At 41.1% G+C, this 25,246-nt stretch overlaps 1 protein-coding gene across 4 annotated transcripts in view; it reads right to left on the bottom strand.

Annotated features, from left to right (window-relative positions):
* Positions 1-25,246, bottom strand: part of OSBPL6 (oxysterol binding protein like 6) — a 118,450-nt gene that overhangs the window by 46,439 nt on the left and 46,765 nt on the right. For 3 of the 4 annotated variants that reach the window (XM_042949251.1, XM_042949252.1, XM_042949255.1), the window contains 7 exons: positions 18,521-18,643; positions 15,893-15,946; positions 14,498-14,611; positions 14,211-14,381; positions 10,752-10,884; positions 3,537-3,640; positions 2,869-2,961 (listed from right to left, as the gene is read on the bottom strand). In XM_042949251.1, coding sequence (XP_042805185.1) covers positions 2,869-2,961; positions 3,537-3,640; positions 10,752-10,884; positions 14,211-14,381; positions 14,498-14,611; positions 15,893-15,946; positions 18,521-18,643 — 792 coding nt within the window. The remainder of the gene's footprint in view (positions 1-2,868; positions 2,962-3,536; positions 3,641-10,751; positions 10,885-14,210; positions 14,382-14,497; positions 14,612-15,892; positions 15,947-18,520; positions 18,644-25,246) is intronic. The other variant, XM_042949254.1, reaches the window with a different exon arrangement.

The following is a 25,246-nucleotide window of genomic DNA, read 5'->3' as shown; positions in this document are numbered from 1 at the left end:
AAACAACAACTACTGCAGAATGCTGAATACAAAGGTCAGTGCGACAGTACCAATAACAACAGCAGCAGTGACAAAAAGCACCATTACCACCACCAGGCCGTCGAGGTTCCTCCACAAAGGGCTGGTGCACCACAAGTTACAAACAACAGAGGGGTTGAAAAACGAGCCACTCCCTACAAAGCCTCTCACATTGGCTGCCACCATGACACAGAGAAAGTGGTTCAAGAAGGGAGATGACAGTGGGCTCAAAATAAACACTTGCCCTCGGCTCCTGTGATCAAGGAGGGAACAACCTGTATACTAGGGTGGGAGAAGGTGGTAGGTATGTTTCATCCACTAAATAAAGATAAATGCTATGTCTTTCTGTAAGTAAAACAATGACGAGTAAAGACATTTACATTGGTCATAGGCATCCCCGGCTAATTTTATGGTTTCCTAGCCAAGTGTGTATGTTGGAGAAACTTTCAACTAACTTCCTGTTAATAAAGAATGAGCACCCAGGGGCGCCTGGGTGGCTCAGTTGGTTGAGCATCCGACTTTGGCTCAGGTCACAGTCTCGCAGTTCGTGGGTTTGAGCCCCGCGTCAGGCTCTGTGGTAACAAACAGCTCAGAGCCTGGAGCCTGCTTCGGATTCTGTATCTCTCTCTCTCTCTCTCTCCTCTCTCTCTCTCTCTCTCTCCCCCTCCCCTGCTCATGCTCTGCCTCTCTCTGTCTCTCAAAAATAAATAAATGTGAAAAAAAATTTAAAAAAAGCTAGAAGGCCTGCTGGTTTGGGTAAGCAGCATAGGTGCAGGGACAGTCCCAAATTCTGCAGCATTCACTCTACAATACCTTTTGTTTTAGCAATCTAACTGAGCGCAGGGTTTCTCTGGGAGTAATAAATAGCTCACTGCCACCTCCAGGCCTAGTGATTTCCACTTGGAGTCAGAACGGAATCTTCTACTTTTGAAAGTTTAACGTTTTCTTTGAGTGTGGGGATGAAGTGGTTTCAGTTTCCCTCAAAAATAATTGAACTGGAATCACAAGGGCCATTTTGTTACTCTTTGGCAGAACAAAAACAAAGCATAAATAAACATTTAAAAGCAAACTACCCCAATATGCGGCAGAAGTACGAATGAAGAATATTTTCCTGCTTTTTGACCAATTACTTCCGATGACTCAAAAAAATCTTCATAAACTCTCCTCATACAGAAAAGCACAGCCTGTGACTAGAAGTGCTATTCAGAGTTGCATTCTGTTTCCTCCAGGAAAAACCGAGAGATATAGGGACCACGGTGAGCCTCACGGCCACGGCAGGGCAGCCACGGGCATCCCGCTCAGACTCTCTGAGGACCAGCCAGCCTCTTCAAGGCAACGGCTGTGAACAGCAATGTGTTCAATGGCATACCTCATAAAAACGAGATCGAAACAATATCTGTCTACAAATGTATACGTTCATATGATGTGGCCTTCTTCAATTATTTTTATAATGGTTCTTTCTTTCTTGGCTATGAGAACCATAGATAACATGTTTTAAAAAGCCCCACAAAACTAGGCAATCACGTACTCAAAGCAAATGAAACTGCCAAAAGCGATTTGAGGTAAATTTTTGGTGAAGTCATCTGGCACATATGTCTTCTACAGTATTAACGTTCTGAATAGAAAACACACAAAAACATACTGAATAAAGGAACACAATAAATTGTGTTCATAGAATGTGGACAGTCTAACTAAAAAAACCATGAATCTTTAGTGCTTGTGAAAATTTATTTTCAAATATATCACATTAGCAAGCAAAGCACCAAAGAGTTTGTTACTTACACACAACACAAAGAATATCAATATGGTCAGAATTAAAGAATTATTATTCACTCAGAAGACACTGAAGATTTCTGGAAAGCAGTTCCTTTTACCTTTTATTAGAATATTTAGAATACACCAAAAATTGATTTATGGTGTAATAAAAAGAAAAGCAAAATCCTAAGTCTGATTTTGATTGTTGGGCAAGAGTTTTTTAGATAATATATAGCTAGGATCAGAATAGTAAACATTCTGGTTTAAAGATCTGAAAATAATATGATTATGACACAAGAGGTTTTAGGCATTTACCATATTTCATATCACTTCAATGCAATAACATAAGATGTTCCTACTTGAAAAATTTTAAACTACTCATTCAAATAAATAACTTATTTACAATAAATTTCAAGTAAATTTATCATGAGTCATTAAGACTTTCATGATTCAGATTTTAAAAGTGATTGTTGATCGTCAAATAATACCTCTGTTTGACAAATCATAGAATTTTAGAGTTGAAAAGGAATTCAGAGATAATTAAGTTAACTCCATCACTTTACCCGGGAGCAAATGGAAACCTAGAAAATTTAATAGAAATGCACGAGATTATACTGCCAGGAAATCACAGTGATTACACTAGAGCCTGAGTTTGTTGACTTCCAATCTTTTGCAGACCTCATCCTTTTTTATTGATACATAAAATTTTGGATAAAGCTAATACATAAAAGGCTCTTTTAAGATCAAGTGTATATAAATGAGTGCTCATTACAACACACTGGATTTTTAGCGTAGATTTTTAAGGTAATTTTTTGTTAAATTGCATTTTAATGATTCAAAGGCCATAAGTGAGGAGGAAAATGGCATTTTGTAGTCCTATTAAATCATTTTAACCTTTCTTTTAAATTATTTTTACTCATTCCAGAGTAAGATGAATAATAGATTTCTCACTATTTTAGATAGTATAACTCAATCTGTAAAGCCCTGGCTTTAAAGCATTTCAGCTGCTTTAAACTTCTTAACTTCCATGAATTGATATATAAAGACTAACATCTTAAAATCATATAAAAATATGAATGAAGGAAAAGTCTGTACCTGCAGTTGTATTTTTGTATCTTTGCTGACACTTTTTGTTCTCCATCGTCTTGTGACCCGCTTGTCTTTCTTTGAAATATCTACACAGTTAGCCTACATTACACAAATAGTTAAAAAGCAACAAAGTATTATTAAGTTCACACAGATGATACAAATATAGACAAAGAGAGCATAGCATGTTAGTAAAGAATCCTTGTTAGCCACCCTAAAGCAAACCAGCCAGGAGAGAAAGTCATATCTGACGCACAGTGGGCATAAAAAGCAGAGATAAGAACTTGATCATAAAATATATCTGTCTGCTGTACAAAAGGAAAACGGGATTACAGATCTTTAGCATTTTTTTCCTACATAAAAAAAATGGCAGTAATTCTGAGACTAAGTTGTATCTTCAAAGCTATCATTTCTAATGTGACATAAACATGGAAGAATAATTCACATATTTATTTCTTCTATGAGTTTGTACTTAAATATAAAATATACATTAAGATGTCAAAATAGATATCTTAACACAATGACACCATGAATTCAAAAATATTAGAATAACTGCAGAATATAGATTAATTTGTACTGTATTAGTCATTTCCTTTTAAATGTTACCTTATATATTCATAGAACAATCCAGTAAAAATTCTGTGTTAATGACTTAAAGTCCTTTTGGTAATGTTTACCTGCATGTCAGTAAAGTTAGGTGCTGACTGGGTTCTCTGAAGTATTTCCAAATTTTGCAGGAGTTTGCTAAGTTCCACAAGGTTTGACTGGCAGTGTGCAAGGTCTAAGAAAAATCAGAAATAAAAATATGTTAGAACTGGGCAGGGATGGCAATAAAAGACAGTCAATCCAAATTATGGCAAGTATGATTAGGTAGAACCATGTTCATATAATGATGATACTGGCAAATGAAACAAAACAGACCCTTCTCCAGATTAGAACCTTAAAAGCATTGATGGTTAAATGAAGTCAATGCCTACTTACGAGTTAACAGCTAGCCACGACAATCTCAGTGAAATTGCGTGTGTTCACTTTCCTGTTCAGGTGGCCTTTGTTACATAGGAAGCACACTCAAGGGAACTTCAGCAGTTGTATGTATGGTTTTAGTCTTAGGAACCTGTCTACTTGCTCCTAACATAGTTTACAAGATGGCTACCTGGAATTTAGATGGAGTCAAAGTCAAGTTCAGGAAAATAAGATGGAATACAAAGTCAGATAGACGTATTTTTCTGTGGTTTAGATCACTAACAATGTTGCAATGAATGATTTCTTTAAAACCTCTGAGGGATGTTATACTAAACACAACCAAAGATTCTCGAAGTGTGTTCCCTGGCCCAGCAGCATGAGAATCACCTGGGCATGAAGCTTATTGAATGTTTAATGAAGAAATGGCTTTTAATTTTATTTTTAATTTTTGGCTATATTTGAACAAGAGAGAATTTTAAAGATTTGCATAATAAAATATCACTCTTAAAAATTGAATTTTGGTACAAGAGTATTGAGTTATTAGTATTACTTACACAATTATCAATATTTAGAACATGCTGGTAGTTATGTGATTACTTTTGGACGTATACTGTTTATAAAGAGACCACAACAGGACACATCTATAAATCTGTTATATTATAAAGTGGTTAGAGTATGTAGTCAGTCAAATTTTGGTGGGAAATTTCATTTATATTTTCTTTGTTTCTCATTAAGTCTCAAGGATCTGCATTTTTACAGATATAGTACAGGCAGCAAAATATTGCTGTTAAATATGGCTCAAGATGAGCTGGGCCAAATAACACAGGGAGTTGTGTTTGGGGGATTTTTGACTTTTTTGTTGGATATAAAAACAGAGGAGCTAGGGGCACCTGGGTGGCTCAGTCGGTTAAGCGGCCGACTTGGGCTCAGGTCGTGATCTCGCGGTCCGTGAGTTCGAGCCCCACGTCAGGCTCTGTGCTGACAGCTCAGAGCCTGGAGCCTGTTTCAGATTCTGTGTCTCCCTCTCTCTGACCCTCCCCTGTTCATTCTCTGTCTCTCTCTGTCTCAAAAATAAATGAACGTTAAAAACACAAAAAACCAGAGGAGCTACTACTACAAGGGTCTTTCTAGGACTCCCAATCACTGCACACTCTATGGAGAGCAGGGTAGCAGCAATTATAGGGCCAGGCCACACCCTCTTCTTCACAGCATCTGCCTGAGCATGGAGCCCAGATGGGCTGCTCAAGGGCAATGGTTGTTCTTCAGAGAACCGTTGGCCATCAATGCCTTTAAACTCCTTCAGAGAGGAGGTGTGTGGAGGAGAGTACTGATGAAGACAGCACCTGCCACCACTTTCAGGGGAGGCCGTGCCCTTGTGCTCCCATCCTCTTCCCTATGAAGAAAACAAGGGTCCACTGGTTCAGGAGGGTAGGAAATACAGAGCATGAAAGGAAAAGAAAGAGGGAAGAAAGTAGTGCAAATAAGGAAGGAGGGTTAGAGGGAAGAGGAGAAGGGAGATGGGCTAGAAAGGGTCTACATTTTAATTTGCATTTTATTTATATGTTTTTTAATGTTCATTTATTTATTTTGGGAGAGAGACAGCACAAGCAAGGGAGGGGCAGAGAAAGGGAGAAAGAGAATCCCAAGCAGGCTCTGCACCATCAGTGCAGAGCCTGACATGGGGCTCAAGCCCACGAATTGTGAGATCGTGATCTGAATCGAAATCAAGAGTCAGACGCTTAACTGACTGAACCACCCAGGCACCCCTAATTTGCATTTTAAAGAACAAAACTGTACCATAAGCACCATGCTAGCAGGGACATTTTTTCACATTATCCATGCATTGAGCCTTCCATCTAGTGAATATGACATCCATGCTTCTTACTAAGTGTGATTATTATACACAAACGGTATATGGAGGTAGCATAGGAATCTGGAAACGGGGCTTCAAACCATCAAAATAATATCCACTCTTTTTCTAACAGAATGGAAAGAGATCTTTGTGAATGAAAGTGATTCAAGGCAAGAAACCTAAAACGAAGCTTCAGGCGACATCTCCGGGTTGCAGTCTCTTCACCTGCCAAGTGGTGGCAGTAATATACCCGCCTCTTCCCTTCCTGCTTTAGAGTAGCCACTGAGGTGGTAGATGGGAAAACGCTATGAAACCCAGAAAAGTACTGATCACACTGTGTTTAATCATGCCGCATGGCCTTAACTTGGAGCAAGCTGCACCTGTCCTCACCACTTCTATCGCTCGAAATATGGGAGAGATGAACTCCTTGGCAGGATTTCACTGCTTGCCTAAGTCTGGATGTACATAAGGATTATAAAGATTTGCCAAAGGCAACAGAGGTATCTTTAAAAAAAGAAATCTCTAAAATTTCTTTAAGATTAAATCTAATTTTAGCAATGGGGAAAAGGAAAAGTATGCTGAGAAAATAACTGCTGAGATAGTTCATGATAGTGAACAGTTAAAAACTTAAATATCTAGCAATGTACTTATTTTCCCATCATGTTCTACCTTGCTCCAAAAAGAAACAAGTCGTCCAACTGTGGAATGGTTAAATAAATTATGGTATGTCCAAAGTTATCAACCTATTATTTCATTTAGATACCACTGATGGAAGACACTGGGTACCCAGTACAGTTCTAAGTATAGGGAATATAGCAGTCAAGTGAGATTCATGGAATTTACATTCTGGTAAAAAAAAAAAAAAAATTGCAAACAATTTGTATGTTAAACTATTAAGTATCCATCTTCAACACTGGCATACAGAATACTAATTTAACATTTCGTTTCCATGGGGGAAAAATGCTTTCCAAGAGCCAAACAATTCCCTTACGTAATTGAGATCTGGACTGATGTAAGTTCAGATCTATGAACGGTTCACCACTTTGAGTATTAGCACTATAAATCAGATATATTATGGGTTCAAGATGTTACATGATGAATTTTTGAAATATAAACCTCAATACTGGGGACTCTATGAAGTGATTAGGAGAGACTAAAAATAAAAGTGTTGTGGGAATTTAGAAAATAGAGAGTTATCATGGTTTGATATCGTCAGAGCACACTTAAAAGAGAGACCGGAATCTTTTCTGGGTCTGGAGGATTGATGGAAAGGATTCAGCAAAAGAGAAAGGTGGAGAAGGGCAGAAAGGGCCCTGCAGGTGGGAAAGAACAATGCGCACCAAAGCACGGAGGAGGGAACATGCAAGTGCGTTCAGGAAATAGCAAATGCGTTCAGTTGGGCCAAAGGAAAGCAAAGTAGAAAGGGTAGGTAGGGACTGAAAGCTGAAAGGTGGATGTTGTTGTTGTTGTTGTTGTTGTTGTTGTTGTTGTTGTTATTATTATTATTATTTTAAGTAGGCTTCATGCCCAGTGCAGAGCCCAAGATGGGGCTTGAACTCAAGACCTTGAGATCAAGACCTGAGCTGAGATCAAGAGTCAGATGTTCAACCGTCTGAGTCACCCAGGCACTCCTGAAGGGTAGATGTTAAATGCTGGGCTAAGTAGTTTGGGCTGCAGAGCCCATGGAGAAACACTTGAAGGGATTTTTTTGCATAAAAGCTATTTAAAGATATGTCAGTCTTGAAGGGAGAAGTATGTCATGGGCAAAGAACTGGCTTCAGGGTTAGTCAAACATCTTCACCAGGGCAGCTGTGTGATCTTGAGCAAATTCCTTAACTTGTACACATTTCACTTTCCTCTTCTGCAAAGTGGGGATTAGTAATATTTATGTCTCATGGCTGAGTGCAATGGCTTGCTCAATGGCAGCCTGGGGCCTGGGCGGCTCAGTAGGTTAAGCGTCTGACTTCGGCTCAGGTCATGATCTCACGGTTTGTGGGTTCGAGCCCCTTGTCGGGCTCTGTGCTGACAGCTCAGAGTCTGGAGCCTGCTTCGGATTCTGTATCCCTCTCTCTCTGCCCCTCCCACACTTTCACTCTGTCTCTCTCTCTCACTCTCAAAAATAAATAATAAACATTAAAAAACATGGAAATGCCGGTCCAGAGTTGCTAACACGTTCAATAACAGCAATTTTCCAAAAGCCTATGAGAGGTGAACAGCAGAGCTGGAGACTGAGGACGACAACGTCAGCCAGAAGGCTGCTGACCGGCCAGGGACTAGGTGAACGGTGGGTCTGAGGAGGGAAGCAATTTGAGAGGAAGGGCAGATGAGGGCAGGGGGAAGGGTGGGTGTTTTCAAAGAAATAACAGAACTGAGTTTGGGCTAGATGAACAGAGTGGGAGGGTCAAAAAACCTCTCGGGTCTCAGAGGTGGTTATGACAGCAGCACTGACAAAAACAGGGGAGCCCAGCAGCTGGGGCTGTTGCCAGGAGAAGACAGAGGCTGGTTTCAGACAGGCCGAGGAGGGGCGTGACAGAGAGTACACACAGACGGAGCCAATGGCGGGGAGAGGCGGCAGGAACGAAACAGGCTGGATGAGGAGCTGAGATTTATACAGTTTTCAGTCTTTTTGAGAGGGTTATGGTGCATGTGCTCTGGAGTCAGACCACCCACGCTTGAACCCCAATTCCACCGTCGCTAGCTGTGTGAACTTGGTCGGAGTGAGTTGATTCCCCTGAATCTAGGTTTTCTCATCTGTAAAACGGCTCCGAGAGGATCAAATGAGTTGATGCATACAAAACAGCTAGGACAGTGCCTGTCACACAGGAAGAGCCTGATACCTGTTAGCTGCTGCTATTATCACTGCCACCAACCCCTCTCATCATCACCATCACCGCCACCACTCCCATCACCATCACCACTATCTCATCAAAATAGAGATTCCAGCTGAAACTATGCACGTGCCTGTCACCTCCGAAGTGCAGAGCGTAGTCGTTAGAATCCAGTTGGCCTGCCCTAGCCCTCCAGCTCTCCCCAAGTATTTGCTGTGTAACACGGGCTAGGTATTTGACCTCTCGAAGCATCGGTTTCCCTATCTATAAACACATGGTTCATAACTCCTGCCTGGTACTACTGTGAAGATTCACATAAACCATGTATGTAAAGTGCCCAGTTCAGTGTCTGGCCCATTAACGAGCTCCCAGTCAACCAGTTACTATTACAGATGCTGAAGGCAGAAGACTGAACCTTGATCGATCCCCACAACTGATGCTGACCAGACAAGAATCCAGGGAAACGGAGAAGGAGCAGTTGGAGAAAAAGGAAAACTTCATGGGGTCTCAGGGAGAAGTTCTCACAGAGGAGGTCCTACAGGGCAGGTCAGAGATGAGGTCTGAGAACAGAGTGGAGATCAGATGACCTCTTGCTACTAAGAATGCCTTTTTCATTGAGCAAAAGGGGCAAACATCAAATTATGGAGAGAAGCTGGAGTCTATGGACAGAGAGTAGAAGTGAATGGCAGATAAGGCTGTCTCCCAGAGAAGGGGTAATTATTGCACTAAATCCTGAAGGAAACAGAGAGGCAGGATAGAAGACACAGGTAGAGTAGTCAGGGTGGGAAGAAGCAGGAGCACCCCAAGACAGGAGAAGAGGCACAGGGAAGGGCCATGAGTATTCTAGAGCACAGAGAGAGACAAACGCATCCCTCTTGCCCCACCAGCCAGGGGCTTTCCTGGCATCAAAGCCAATGTCTCTTCACTTTGGTCAGATGAATGGATTTTGCCCCAGTGGATGGCGTCAATCTTGTCGGCAAAGGAGGCAGCCAGGTTAAATACCACGCATGTTTACAAAACTGCGAAGTTAGTAGACAGGTGGAAACATCTAGAACCACTGCTGAGGCGAGACTACAGTGTTTTAAGACAGTGAGGTTTGGCTTCTTTCCCCAACCTGAAGACCATATACTCAGATGAATATCTGTGTGTTTTGTGAATACATTTAAATACAAGCCTTTGAATGGAATGTCAGTTGGACATACTTTATGAATATAACATCCTGTGTAAAATCATATTTTCACATAAAGATTGAGTATGGGATGTGTCCAGGGCTAATCAAAATGCTGTAGACTTCGAGTTCACACACACATAGAACAAAAAAATATATATATACTTTTGGGGGTTGGGATCAACATGAATTGCCAAACTTCAGTTTTTCTAAATGAGGACATAAGAAAATAATCCAACATCTACTTTCACCATAATTCCGTAAGAGAAAATAATTTAATATAAATAAGTTCGGCCCAATATCATCACATTTTATTTTTAAAAATTAAATCAATTTAGCTTTATAAAATCCTTGCCATGTTATCCTTGTTTTCTCAGTTTAGGTCAAATGAAAACTATCTCATAGAATGGAAATGGTCTGTGGCAGTTTGGGCCAAAATGCTCAGTCAGGCTTATTACGAGGGAATAGAAAAGTTTCTGGAGATTAAGAGGCTCCACAATGGCAAAGTGAGGGAATTGTGTATATGTTCAGAATGGTTAATAACTGTCCCACAGTGGAACACCAAAACAGGTTAAGTGTGGCTAGGAAATGCCATATAATTTTGCTACTTATTGCGGGTTGTCAGGAGACATACACCTGCTCTAGGACAAGTTGAAGTAGCAAAGGAAGCTGTACAAGTGACCTGGCAGCAGTCGAGAGCAAGGGTGGAGGTACCCTGGGGGCTGTACTGGGCTGTGAGATTGCCCCCAGGGTGTGGGGTGGGGCAGGTAGGAGGCTAATGAAGAAAGACGGGGACTGGTGGTGAGGAAGGAGGTGACAAGGCCAAAGCGGAAAGGGGTGAAAGGCAGGGGAACGGGGAGACCAGATTCAGTAGTTGTGAGGGTGCAGGAGAATGAACGGGTGGTAGGAAGATGGAGTCACGGGAAGGGGAAGGATCTGGTGCAGAAAAATAAGAACTAGAAAGGTGGAGGCAAACAAGGAGGCTGGAGGGGGAAGGGAGCAGCATCCACAGTTCAAGTTCACCTCTTTCGTTTCTGTTCTCGTGGCTTATCCTGAGAGCCTGCCCTGGGCAAGAACTAACCTTCTGCACACCTGTCCATTTCTTCCGAGTCCTGTAACCAGGCTGCCACCTTGCTCTGGCCGGTCGTGCAGGTAGCGGGGAGGCTGTTGCTGCATGGTAAAGGGGACTGCCATGGAAAGCTGTTTGCTTGCACCTACAATGAACAAGAGGAAATGGATGGTTAAGCAGAAACAGTATATTTAAGTGATTTAAACAATATTTTTGAGATATCCTCAAAGTGACATCAAAAAAGAGAAGAAAGGGCACCCTCGAAATAGGGAGGAAGTGGGGCGCCTGGATGGCGCAGTCGGTTAAGCGTCCGACTTCAGCCAGGTCACGATCTCGCGGTCCGTGAGTTCGAGCCCCGCGTCAGGCTCTGGGCTGATGGCTCAGAGCCTGGAGCCTGTTTCCGATTCTGTGTCTCCCTCTCTCTCTGCCCCTCCCCCGTTCATGCTCTGTCTCTCTCTGTCCCAAAAATAAATTAAAAAAAAAAGTTGAAAAAGAAAAAAAAAAAAAAAAAAAATTAAAAAAAAAAAAAAAAAAAGAAATAGGGAGGAAGCTTCGGGGCTAAATGTGTACATGCTCAGTGAAGCCAAAATTCATAAGTGATAACACTCATTAAGCCACTATCTCCACCATACGAGGAGGGGAAAACACTGATGTATATCTCATATCTTAAGGGTCTGCCAGCTCAAATTCCCAAACAATTTAATTTGCTCAGCAAGTTGTATTGGGCGTGGGGTCCTTATTACAGGACTTCTAATGCATCAGTGAAGGCCTTTCCTTTCCAGAAGCTCTTACTTCCTTATGATCAGCTCAAGGCCTCATCAGCCACATGTGATTCCTAAATGCATTATCCACCATCCAGCAGCTGCGCACTGCTTTGAATGCATATTAAAAACTGTAATATACAAAAAGTCAGCATTGGCAAATTATCATTATCTACAGCTGATAGACTTTCCCGTAAAGGGATTTTATGTGAAATGAAGTTGCAGGAAGTATAGTAAGGAGATAACGCAGTGAGTTCAGTGAGCACTTAGTTGAAAAAGCAGGAACTTACTTTTGAAAAAGCTGAAACAATGTCAAAACTCCATATCTGACTTTCATATTCAATTACAATTGATTGTGTCTGTCCTAAATCATCATGAAGCAAAAGATGCACGTATTTAGCAAACCCAGACTTATTTATTACCCACATGGGGCCACATACCAATTAACGTTCAGGACTCTCATAATTTGATACTTAGAATGCAAGCCAAGTGACAAAAAACTCTCTTCACTCTTTATTGCGTTCTGCTAAGTGTCACGGAGATCTTTCACCAAGTTCAATCTTAGAGGTGTGTCATTCGTAACTACAGCAATAGATCTTCTATGAAAACCAGAGCTAAAGAGCTTCTTATACCAAGGCAAACAGTGGAGAAGAACTGGCTTCAGTTCTCCATTCTCGGGTATCACCCAAGTTATTTAATAACTAACGCAGGGATGAAAATACTACATCTTTTATCAATAGTCTATGCCAAAGATGCAGGCAGAAGCATCTTAAAGGATTAAATGTTCATATTTTTAAAATATCCATCTGGGGGCGCCTGGGTGGCTCAGTCGATTGAGCGACCGACTTTGGCTCAGGTCATGATCTCATGGTTTGTGAGTTCGAGCCCCGCGTCGGGCTCTGTGCTGACAGCTCAGAGCCTGGAGCCTGCTTCGGATTCTGTGTCTCCCTCTCTCTCTCTCTGCCCCTCCCCCTACTCATGCTCTGTCTCTGTCTCAGAAATAAATAAACGTTAAAAAATTTTTTAAATATCCATCTGGGATATAATTCTTGTTTAGTTTGGACTAACTCTGGGATTCATTCTATTCTGTGGTGAGAACTCAGGGGGCCTGGAAAACCTGAGTCATTAGTCTTAGTCATTGTGTGTTGGGTCATCCAGTAAGTGCTCTACTTCCTACCCTCTGACCTCCTTCTTTTTCACTTCAGAACTGGATAGTATGAGGGTTAACCCAATACCTTGGTCCTCGGAGGAAGATGTTGGTTAAACAATTCTTGGCAAGGCTACCACCAGAATGAAATAAGGTTTAAGAGCCTTGTGAAACATAATTAATGGGATTTAACAAAAATCACTTAAGTGACTCCCATTGAAATAGTAAATAATGAGGGTGCCTAGGTGGCTTAGTTGGTCTGTTGAGCATCCAACTTCAGCTCAGGTCATGATCTCATGGTTTGTGAGTCTGAGCCCCGCATTGGGCTCTCTGCTGTGAGCACAGAGCCCACTTCAGATACCTCTTTCCCCACCTCTCTCTGCCCCTCCCCCTCTCATACTCATGGGCACGCATGTGAGCGCTGCCTTTTTCTCTCAAAAATAAATAAAAAACATTTAAAAAAATAGTAAATAGTGAATACAGCAGTATTTCATGTAATCTGATTTGAGTAATCTCGCAGATTCCATGAGGTTTTTCAACGTTTTGCTAAGGACACTTGGATATATATTACATACATCCCTAAATAAGAAAGCAGAGAAAAGCAGAATCTTCACTGAAAGGTTCTTAAACCCAAATCTTTATGGCAGCCAGTTATTCATTCACAGATGTCTGTGTTCTCAATATCAGGTGCCAAGTGGGAAGCTGGAACACCCCTGGGCACTGCAATGTGGCTATGGTTCAGAAAACTTAATTACTGAATCAAAGGCAGAAACAACCATCTCCCTGTCTCTTGTCCTCACTTCAGTTTTTAACAGGCAACACCTCTAGCTTTTCAGCCACATGAAAAATATGAACTCTTAATACAGGCCAAAGAACAACTTCAGCCTGCCTTAATCTGGTACTTAGTACAGTGGAAAGGGCACTGACTTTGGAAACACAGAGATGAGGATTTGGATTCTGGCTCAGCTGTTTAATGGTTATGTCATTTCTTTGAAAAAATTTTTTACTGTCTCTGAGTTTAGTCTATATTAAAAACTAGAGATGAGTGTCAAATGCTTAACACAATGGTTAATCACTCAAATAGTCTACTATATATATTATGGTCACATTCTTTAGCCAACTTACCTTAACTTCACAGGCAAATTCAATGGTATCTCTCTGAGTCATGTATGCAATATATTACACATGTAATATATTCAAGGTAGAGAAGCAAATTTCATTTTCAGAACTTTGTGGTCTTCTTATTACCAGCCAGGAAAATATCAATTTCTAGGGGCTGATTAGCCAAATGTTCACTCTACTTCCTAATATCCCTACAAAGCCATATAAAATTAGGATGTGGTCCATTCATAGAAAGGAAAAGTAACTACTAATTCTCTTGGTGATCCACATTCTACCTAACCTATACTTGTGATTAACTCTGATGCCAAATGTCACTGTTGTCTTGAGGGTTAGTTTACAAAGTAAATCTTCTCTTCCTGGTTTGTCAAATGACACTCAGTTATGTGCCTACATAATTTTCCAAGCAATTTCTGGGCTGATTTTTATATAACAGAGTCGTACCTTTCCATCCACAACAGAAACATTAGCAGCTGGTGAAGATTCAGCTGTGGAGGTTGAAGGAAATATGTGAAAACTAGCATCTCTTGGTGATCTGACAATTTCATTCTGCCGATACAATCGATGATGGCGCAATTTGGAGACCCATGCATCAAACCAGTCCTGGGATTTCACCTAAAACAATGAACAAGAGGAGATGATAATGGTGAAACCAATCTCCTGTTTACCACTGGCACAGGCAAGTGAATTCCCCTGATAAAGGCAGAAAAACTATTGAGAAGTGACTTTACCTTCAAATGGTAGATATGCTCTTCTGTGTCAAGGTCTATTCTCCGAGCTTTCTTTTTAATTGACATGACCGAGAGTCCAACATCAATGCTTCCATGGACCTTCCCCTTTTGAATCTGAAGTCAGAAGACTAGTAAATAGGCTAGAAGGATATATGATTTGATGTGTTTCTGTACTGAAATGAGCTTAATGTAATCTTTAATTTATCTTTGGGAAAGGGAATACCACACCTTATTTACACAAAGAAAAATGGTTAAGGTTCTGAGGTTAAGGTCCTTAATCTGAGGACAGGTGAAGTTTCTGTGACTTCTTCACACCAATTTCAATAAACAAGACTATTCATTTATTTTTCTTTTCTTTCTTTTTTTTTTTTTTAGTTTATTTGTTTTTAGTAATCTCTACACCCAGCGAGGGTTTGAACTCATGACCTGAGATCAAGAGTTGCATGCCCTTCGAATTGAGCCAGCCAGGCACCTAAGACTATTCATTTCTTAGTCCTGTCTCTAGCACAACGTATAATGCTAATCTTCATAATTCTAGATTGCAAAGCTTATATCCCAAAAAAGATAGGCTTAGTGGTTCCTAAAATAACCATGGTCAATCTTTGACCCACAACTCAGAACATCCCCAAGTAATCAACTAGAAGACAGCTGCTGAGGCAGAACCAGGCAGCTGAGACTGAGAGCACAGAGCAGCCAGGGCTCCCTCTTGGCTGCCTCTGTCTGATCAAGGACACACAGCTGATTCAGTGAAAGAGACGGGGACAAAACTGAAATCTGAGCCCTCTGTTATTTCCCCTACACCACAATGATAAGAAGGATGGCATTTTCCCGTTTTACATGCAAACAACTACTTCTTATATTAAAGAAAAATAATTTGTAATAATTTTACTGAGTTGGGATTCCCAAGATAAAAGGATGCATGAAACACAAATGAAGTTCATAAGATAGGTTTTAAAAGGATATAGACAAGAACAAAGGTTGCTTTAAATCTCAAAAAAAGCACATAAAGCATAGTTCATTGAGAGATGCATAAGAAAAAAAAAAGTCTATTTGGGTTTTCTCTCCAAGACAGAAGGGGTGATTTTTATTAGTGTATCACTTTTAGGTGTAACCTTCTGTTTTGAAAAACACACATCACAATTGTTAAATTAAATCTTCATGCTCCCGTCTGAGATTTTTATGCTAGCTTGAGCATAAGCATGAAACACATCTTCCATGGGACATGGAAGTTTGGTAACTTATTAATATATGTGCTGCTGAAGTGAGCACGGTAACTTATTAAATCTTACAGGCACAGAAGAGCACAAAGCTGGTAGCTATGTCACAAGGCTTACACAACTGTGGTGTTTACTCACTTTAAAACAATCTTTGAAACATGTCCTGTGTGCTACTTACATCGAGTGGTGCCTTGGAATACTTTAACATGCCATTATCCAGGACAAAAAACCGCTGCAAGAACCAAACAACGCCCAGTTACTGTCTACATTTTGAATTCTATAAAACATTCGCAAGCATGGGTCTAACGTTGCTTGGCATTTAGTAATCAGTATGTTTGATCATTTTAACTTATATGAATTCAGTGTACCTGGCCATAGTCAGTCACATTAAATGGTAAGGAAATCTGAGCTTGAATTCCATACTATTAGCTTACTAGGGTTCTTTTACACACAATCTGATGGAGAGCGAATCTCTCGCCATGCTTTTCCTTGAAGGGAGTGGGCCTGGGGGATGGAGTCTCTGGACCCACAGCCAAGACTTTTGAATGAACCACATCAGGGTGTCTTTGAAAGTGAGAAATGAGAATAACTCAGTTTAGATCACAGTGATTCTGTAAGGAGCTTCTCTACAGGGAATTGTTCACTCTGGATGTAAACTCCTGCATTTCCCTGGATACCATGGAAAATTCCTGAAAATGCTCAAGTCTGTTACAGAAGCCAGTGAACTAGATCTAGGAGGAGTAATAAATTATCTGGAACTTTTACGAAGGAGCTTTAGCAATATATTTGTTATCTCCACTTAGCAAAATGCTTGCATTTCACTAAAAGAGATTAAAAATACTTCTAAATTACATTCAGGGTTAAAAAAGAGAGAGAGAGAGAGAGAGATTTTTGGCAATTTTTGTCTCCTTCAAGAAGCTCCTGGTCCACTCCAAACGAATCTAGCCATTATTGCTCCACAAACACTCAGGAAGACTCTGCTGGTTTCCTTTCCATGGGCAATTCACAAGGGAACACACAATTCTCAGGACCCACTCAAACAACGGGTCCAGTGCCCTCCTATGGTCTCTAAAAGTGCAAGGAGTCTTTCTATGGCTGGAAAATTAGTCTGCTGGGAAGGTTTTATGTGATTTGGGACCACTTAGCTGCTGAGGTAGCAGGCGGTCAAGCCCAGGGATACTCTGCACAGAACTCACAGAAAGCCATGAAAACCCTTTTGACACAGGTACTGGGGGGGCAATAAGAAAGCACCAGAAGAAAGTATCCCCACAGTTGAAAAACACTTGATTACTCAATCACCCAAGACACGGGCAATCACATATGCTGATGCTTGACTAAATATCTGATGGCGCTAGAGATCAGGAGAAAAGGCAATCCAAGTTAAGAACCTCCTACTACTGATACAGAAAAATGCTCAAAGGTATGGCCTAGAAAGAATGGCTGTTGAACCACTGAGATGTGGACCTGAGAATGCTAAATTAAAGTTAGTGATTCATGTAACATTGGTTTCTTTGACTTCTTTTCTCTACTTTTCCATTTCTACCTATCAAAGAATGTTAGCAGGGATAACCTACTGTGTGATCATGGGGGAAGAGATTAGCAAAGCCAGTGATTCGAGGAATTGCAAAGTGGTGAAGCCAGAATGAAAAGCAAAAGGTGATTCTAGGAAGCAGTATGGCCAGCTGGCCAAAATCCAAAGAAGAACAAGGGTGGACAGAAATTTTGGTATTGGGAGAATATCATGGGTTCAGGGGAGACTGAGAAGGCTTCTGAAAGGAACATTAGTCAGAAGCCTCTTCGAGCTATTTTTATTTCACGCACAGAGACTGGGAAGTAGGGCATTTGCCGTCGGTTAATTTTTAAGTCTTCCTCTTAAATCGCAAAAAATGTGTTTGCAAAAGATGCTATAATCCATAACATCCTTGTTTTGGGCCACTGGAGAGTCACCAGCCAGTCATTTGGGCCAATAGATCCATCTGCTCTGAGATGAAATCCATCAGCAGGTGCAGCAAGTACATGAACCTGTTCTTCCAGTGATTTCAGAGAAGGTACTGGTGGTCTGTTGAAGGCCTTATATTGAAAATGGAGGATAATTTTCTCCTTCTTAGCCTCACAGAATTCTTGTTACTTAGATAACTGCATTGGTGTAGTACAAAATATTTTCTCCATAATTAAAACTGGAAGATGGAGAAAGGATGCAGAGGTAGGGGAGAGAGGAATGAATCACATACTTTTAAGAGCAGTAAACAGACTTCTGTGATTTTCCATCTTTAGTTTGCACTGGTAACAGTAATTCCAGGACTTTATTCCAAGGACTTAAATGGAAATTTGTGTATAAGGATGTTCATCACAACAGCATTATAGTAAATAAGTTAGATATATCCTACATGTGCAGCAATAGGGAATTGGTTCAATAACGGTGCGATATATAGCATAAATCCATCCAATGGAACAGAACATATGCATGCATTTAAAAACATCTTATTTCAGAGAATATTTAATAAGCATACATTCATGTTATTATTTTTCTATATTCATATTATTTTTAAATGAAAAAGTAGAATAGACAACATGTACAAACTGGATTTCAAATATAATGTAAAATATTTTTTCCCTGCATACAGATATTATGTATCTCAGACTTAAATGGGTATAATGGGTTGTAGCCCACACGGTTAAACAAAAAAGGCTTTGAAAATTAGTTTTACACATACAACCATTCTCTTCGTTTCCCACCTAATGACACCAAATAAGATCTTCTCTATTGACGACGAAGGTCTGGAGATGAATATGATGAAAATGGTACCTTGTGCCAGCCTTTTAAAGGCCATTTTCTTTTCTTCAGCATAAAGCCTTCATGTTTGTCTGGTCTCTGGACATTGGTTTGGCCTATTTTCAGCCCTTCTATAATTTCCCAGCTGTCAGCTTCCTGAGAGAAAAGAAGAAAAACAAATCACGTATTTCTTGGTGTTTGATGACACAGTCAAAGCAGACTCTTAAGTAGAAGCTGCTTTTGCAACAACACTGGACACACCGGAAGTCTGAACCACATTCTGAAGCAAATTCTAACATCAGACACAGTGATGCACTTATAAGTGAGGTTAAAATGAGTTTCCAGTAGACCTGGATGCATGCAGGTCCATCAGAGACGGGTTGGGGGTTGGGGGCTGGGGGCTGGAGCAGAATGGAGTTTTGATTGCATGTACTCAGAAGATTTAAAATGCATTTTTCCAGACAGTTCATCTCTGGGCACAAAGGCACTTTAACGTTTTAAAGTAAGGCTGTTTTGATGACAAATGTTCAATTAGTGCGGAGACCTGGGCTCCTGTATAAAATGGAAAGGCTGCAGTGGTCTGAGTGGCCCATCACCTGCCCAGCTAAAAGCAGTGCTACGGGCTGCACGTATTTCAGAGGGCTCGTGAAATGCCCTGCCTGCCACAGGACACTCAGAAGTCCATGCTTTCAGAGACACACATCCTGAGAAACACTCACCCTTGGGCGCCCACGTAAAGAGCACCAGACTTGAAAGCCAGAAATCTGGGATTTTGGAGGCTATGCTATCACCCTCCTCTGTTAAAAACAGGCCAAATCATGGTTTCCTCTTTCATAAGACATGTTTTGTCTTGTCTATGATGTCTAAATTTTTTAATGAGCTGTCAACATTTAAAAGTCAGACGATTTCAGGTATAAAAAATCTGAATTTTGAGTGTTTTGCTAAAGTCTATCAGATCTGGCAGCACTGGGTCTGCCCTGAGGGATGGGTGTCCAGACATGTTCAGTTCGTCACGGCCCCCCTCAGGCCTGCTTCCGTGTTAGATACCCAACCCTTAGCGACATCCTGGGTTTTCAAATCCCTGGACCGGGCGGTTCCTACGGGCCTACGCCGCCCTGAAGTAACCGCTGACCTGGCAAACACTCCCATTCAAGATCTCAGGCATGGTCACAAAGCAAGCAGTAGAGGCAGGAGCAAACATCACGTCCCATTCACAACTGCTATGATCCTGCCCCCGGCGCAGGGAAGCACAATCTCTCAGTGTAACCTGCTCCACTGCCTCAGCTTCAGAAAGCGGGACGAGCCCACAGATCAGGGCAGGCATCTCTGCAGAATGCCCCATCCCAAACGGACTCAGGAAACTGTCTTCTGAAGACATATATTCTATCAGGAATCATCCTTCAATCACACAACAAGGCTCCAACAGGAACTGATGAGTTCCATCTTGGACTTGCTGGCACAAATGTCTAGGTGGTGGCCGCCCCTGCTGAAGGACTGTGAGGCTCTGACAAGGCCCAGAGGCAAAGGTGCCACGATTGGTTACGGACATTGGCCCTGGGGACGAGAAGGGAGAGGCTAGCATTTTATCATCCATTCCTCTTTTCCTTTTTCCCTCCTTCCATCCCAGAAGCTGCTTGCCCTATGGCCAAGTCAAATCTATGTTTAAGTCCAAGCATGTATAAATGGGGTGTGTTTTTTCACAGTAAGCTATATTTCTAGGAGATGCAGCTGAACATTGCTTCATTCTAGCATTGCTAAGCCTAGGAGACACTCCTGGCTTATGAAAAGCCCTCTAAGCCAACATCATGCCTCTGTCCTCCCAAATGCAACTGTAAATGTCCCCTACTCCACAAGGAAAACCAATCTGAGACCAGTGTCATTTCTTTATCTACTTGGTCATCCCTGAGGGGTCCCCACTGAATGAACTATTTACCTTACAAAAACATACCTACTAATATTCATTTAGCAACATTAAGAACCCTTTACAGTAACTGCTAGTGTCCCATTAAATTTAAAAAAAAAATCCTGTTTCAGATTCTGTGTCTCCCTCTCTCTCTGTTCCTCCCCTGCTTGCACTCTGTCTCTCTCAAAAATAAAGATTAAAAAAAGAGTTGGACACTTAACCACCTGAGCCACCCAGATGCCCCCAAGAAATAATATTCTATTTAAAGATAATACTTTTTATTTATTTATTTTTTAAATATATGAAATTTATTGTCAAATTGGTTTCCATATAACACCCAGTGCTCATCCCAATAGGTACCCTTCTCAATGCCCATCACCCACTTTCCTCTCTCCCCCACCCCCCATCCACCCTCAGTTTGTTCTCAGTATTTCAGAGTTTCTTATGGTTTGCCTCCTTCACTTTCTGTAACTCCCCCCGCCCCACCCCGGCCATGGTCTTCTGTTAAGTTTCTCAGGATCCACATAAGAGTGAAAACATATGGTATCTGTCTTTCTCAGTATGGCTTATTTCACTTAGCATAACACTCTCCAGTTCCATCCACGTTGCTACAAAGGGCCATATTTCATTCTTTCTCATTGCCACGTAGTATTCCATTGTGTATATAAGCCACAATTTCTTTATCCATTCATCAGTTGATGGACATTTAGGCTCTTTCCATAATTTGGCTATTGTTGAGAGTGCTGCTATAAACATTGGGGTACAAGTGCCCCTATGCATCAGTACTCCTGTATCCCTTGTGTAAATTCCTAGCAGTGCTACTGCTGGGTCATAGGGTAGGTCTATTTTTAATTTTCTGAGGAACCTCCACACTGTCTTCCAGAGCGGCTGCACCAGTTTGCATTCCCACCAACAGTGCAAGAGGGTTCCCGTTTCTCCACATCCTCTCCAGCATCTATAGTCTCCTGATTTGTTCATTTTGGCCACTCTGACTGGCGTGAGGTGATATAAAGATAATACTGTTAAGACATGTGGTTCAGCTGGTCAAAACTGTTAATTAGATACAGTAATATTTTTTGATATATATATTTAAAGTTTTTACTTAAATTCCAATTAGTTAATATATATAGTGTAACATTAGTTTCAGTAGAATTTTGTGATTTATCACTTATACACAACACCCAAATGCAGTAATTTTTTTAAAAAATGTTTCTGATGAGACAGTTTCAGGCTGTATACCATGTTTTTTGGACAATACCAGTACAGGTGGCATTATCATCTGGAGCACAAAGTGGGGTGCTCTGGTATTCCCATTTTAAAATACTGAACTGGAGGGCGTCTGGGTGGCTCAACCGTTAGGCGTCTGACTTCGGCTCAGGTTCTGATCTTGCAGTTTGTGGGTTCGAGCCCTACCTTGGGCCTCAGAGCTCAGAGCCTGGAGCCTGTTTCGGATTCTCTGTCTCCCTCTCTCTCTGCCCACCCCCCCCCCCCCCCCCCGCTCGTGTTCTGTCTGTCTCTCAAAAATAAATAAACATTAGGGGCGCCTGGGTGGCTTGGTCGGTTAAGCGTCTGACTTCGGCTCAGGTCATGATCTCACGGTCCGTGAGTTCGAGCCCCGCGTCAGGCTCTGTGCTGACAGCTCAGAGCCTGGAGCCTGTTTCAGATTCTGTGTCTCCCTCTCTCTCTCTGCTCCTCCCCTGTTCATGCTCTGTCTCTGTCTCAAAAATGAATAAACGTTAAAAAAAAAAATTTAAAAAAAAAATAAATAAATAAACATTAAAATAATAATAAAATAAAATAAAATAAAATAAAATAAAATAAAATACTGAACTGCACCTCAACAAGTGAGCATTGCTTAGGAATAATGTTGCAATCATCAGAGAAGATACTAGGTTCTACTCTCACCAAAGAAAGTAGACAAAAAATTTCATAAAAATGATGGATTTTTACTGATTTCTTTTTAAAAGTTTGATATAATCACATAATTAAAGAATAACTCTCTGTATATGTACAAATATATTCATTAGAGCTTTCTCTGTTCTTAGATATCAGCTGTATTTAATGACATTTCTATTTTTAGTAGCCCTATCCATGTATAGCATCTCTAGAATAACATTTTTATTTTCAACTAGTTCTCATTTGAAGGCTAGTGTTCATCTTTCATCTATTCTGTGTGTGTGTGTGTGTGTGTGTGTGTGTACACATGCATATATATGATGTGTGGTATGTGGGTGTATATATATATATATATACATTATATATGTATGTGTGGCCATTATGTGTGGCCTGTGTGTATATATACATATATGATCTGTATGGTGTACGTGTGTGTATATATACACATATGTATATGTATATATGTATACATGTATACGTAAGTAAATACATATATATGTGATGAAGAATACTCTGGATAACTTGTAAAAATGGAAACATTTAATAATAAGTACAATGCTTTTTGGATTTTTTTTTTTCTAATTAAACTCAGACCATAATACCAGCTTGTTCCTGTGGCACAATGGCTACTGATTTCTATCACAGTAGTGTTTTTCTTGGTTCAACTACAGAGGAGGGAAATAAAGGGATAACACAGAAAAGGCAAAAGGTTAAAATGTATTTCTTAAACATAAATGCAGTAGCTCCAAACAAATAACTCTATTTGCTCTGATTCAATATTACTAAACCCAAAGAAATTGAAAAGAATCCCAATACAGTTCTTATAGTTAAATAAGCTGTCCAACTGACAAAGAGGCAAAAAGGTAAATCCAGAGCAAACAACATCCTCCCTATTTCAATTATAACTGCAGATGACAATGTTACAAATAAGGTGTGTAAGAAATGAAAACAGCCCATCTCAGCACTTAATAGGACCCACCTCTATGCTTAGTAGACTAGGTCTATCTTAAGGAACTTAAAATTACTTTCTGAAAATTGAAGGATTTTTTGTAATTTCAATGGATATTAATTTTCTGTTTAAAAGTCTCCAATTTTTGTAGGTACGCTTGTAATGGAAACAGTCAAAAGCCCTTATGTGATCATATCGGGACTTGAGTCAGATACACAAACATTTTTGCTATTACAGAAATTTAAAATAAACTTTTAATCTAATAACAACAACTAAAATCAGAAAGTAACCTAGTAATAGCCCTCGTCTGTTCATTTGAGACACTTCCTTTCTCAAGGGTATACTCCAGAGGCATGAGTGTCGGGGATGGGGGTGGGGTGCTACATCAACCAAACTAAGAATTTCGACAAATCCTGAGACAGGACAATGTGTACTTCAAACAATGTTCTTCTACCGTCAACCAGGGCCCAGGAAGTCCATCTCTTCTCAAAGGGATGGTGAGATGCTCTGGTATCTGGAATGGATGGGACCCTCTGATTTCATGAGGCCCTGAGCAATGTGGTATTAATACAAAACACAACAATAGTGTAGTCCTACAGCAAGATCCAAGTGGGTAACAGCGTGGAAGAGTAATGGGAAGTGGATACAGTTGGTGCCCTACCTAGATGCCTGTAAGAGCCCAGTGGATCCACGCCCCAGCGGTAGAGGCTCCCTCCTTCTACCGTGAACTGCCTTTTACTGAAGCTGGGGCCATACAGCCTGGGCATGAATCTCCCTCCTCCATGGCTGGGGCATCTACACCTCAGCATCTCCTTCCCTCAAGACTCTCAACTGCTGAAGGACACAAGAGTACCAACAGCTGACGGAACAAAAATCCCTGCCTCAGAGTGACAGCAACACTGTGACACAATGCATGCCCAGGGCTCACCGTGGAGTCGGGCTGAAGGTGGACTCCGGCCAAAACCACTTCTTGCCAGCACCGCACTGTCCTAACCTCTTCTCTTACCCTTTCTCCTGAGCGCTCTCCCATAATGAGCCACAAACACCCTAAGCCCAGTCTCAGGTCTTCCTTCTAGAGGACCCGATGTAAGAAAGGATGTAAAATAAAGTAACAGATGTGGTAAGTGCAGGGACAGGCTGGGGCCGAGGGTGCATTGGGGTAGGGGGGTGATAAACAGCATCTGAAGAAGGATTCCTGTGGGTCTTAGAAGAGTAGGGGTTTCAGCTAGGGGCACTCCAGAAGGAGCAGACATGCAGCAGTGGAGGAGAGAAAGAGCATGGCCAGTGTAGGGAACTGTGTGCAGGTGGATGTAGCTGGAGTGTAAAGTGAGATGCCATGGAGGTTCGAGATGCAGTTGGTGGGGGACGAAGGACCCAAGCAAGTCTTGTGTGCGTTTGCTTATTATTATTATTATACTTACTAGATCGCCAGTTTATTGTAAAAGGATACAACTCAGGAACAGCCAGGTGGAAGGGATGCAGAGGACAAGGTACGGGGAAAGGGTGAGGAAGTTCCATGCCCTCCGCAGGGGTGCCAATCCTCCAGTGCCTCCCCGTGTTCACCGACCAGGAAGTTCCTCCTTATTTGTGGTTTTCAGCCCAGCAATTCTCCTTGTCGTTTCTGTGTGTCATTCTCTTTTCACTGTGTATGTCTCACCACCCTGGTCTCTGTCACACACCACCTATCTGACTCCGGACAACTAGCTTACTTAGGCGCCAAGTCTCAGTTTCCTCATCAGTAAAATGAGAAGAACGTCAATAGTCACCTCATCCAGTAGGCTGATTATGTGAGAGACTATATGTACTGATCCAATGTCTGAGACAAAGTAGACACCCAATAAATGTTAGCTGCTGTTCAATGGCCCCAGGATTTATTTATTCTCTCTCTCTGTTAGCTGCCTGTAAGAGAGAGCTGATATTTTCAAAGAGATTACCAGTTGTATTTACCAAGTCACCATTCTCTGTTTGCCATTCAAATAGAAATCAGATTACTTTCTATTTCTCTCTAAAT

The sequence above is a fragment of the Panthera leo genome, chromosome C1, assembly GCF_018350215.1.
Source record: "Panthera leo isolate Ple1 chromosome C1, P.leo_Ple1_pat1.1, whole genome shotgun sequence".
Classification (NCBI taxonomy): domain Eukaryota; kingdom Metazoa; phylum Chordata; class Mammalia; order Carnivora; family Felidae; genus Panthera; species Panthera leo.
The sequence above is the reverse complement of the archived record's forward strand: the minus strand, read 5'-3'. Positions and strand labels throughout refer to the sequence as shown.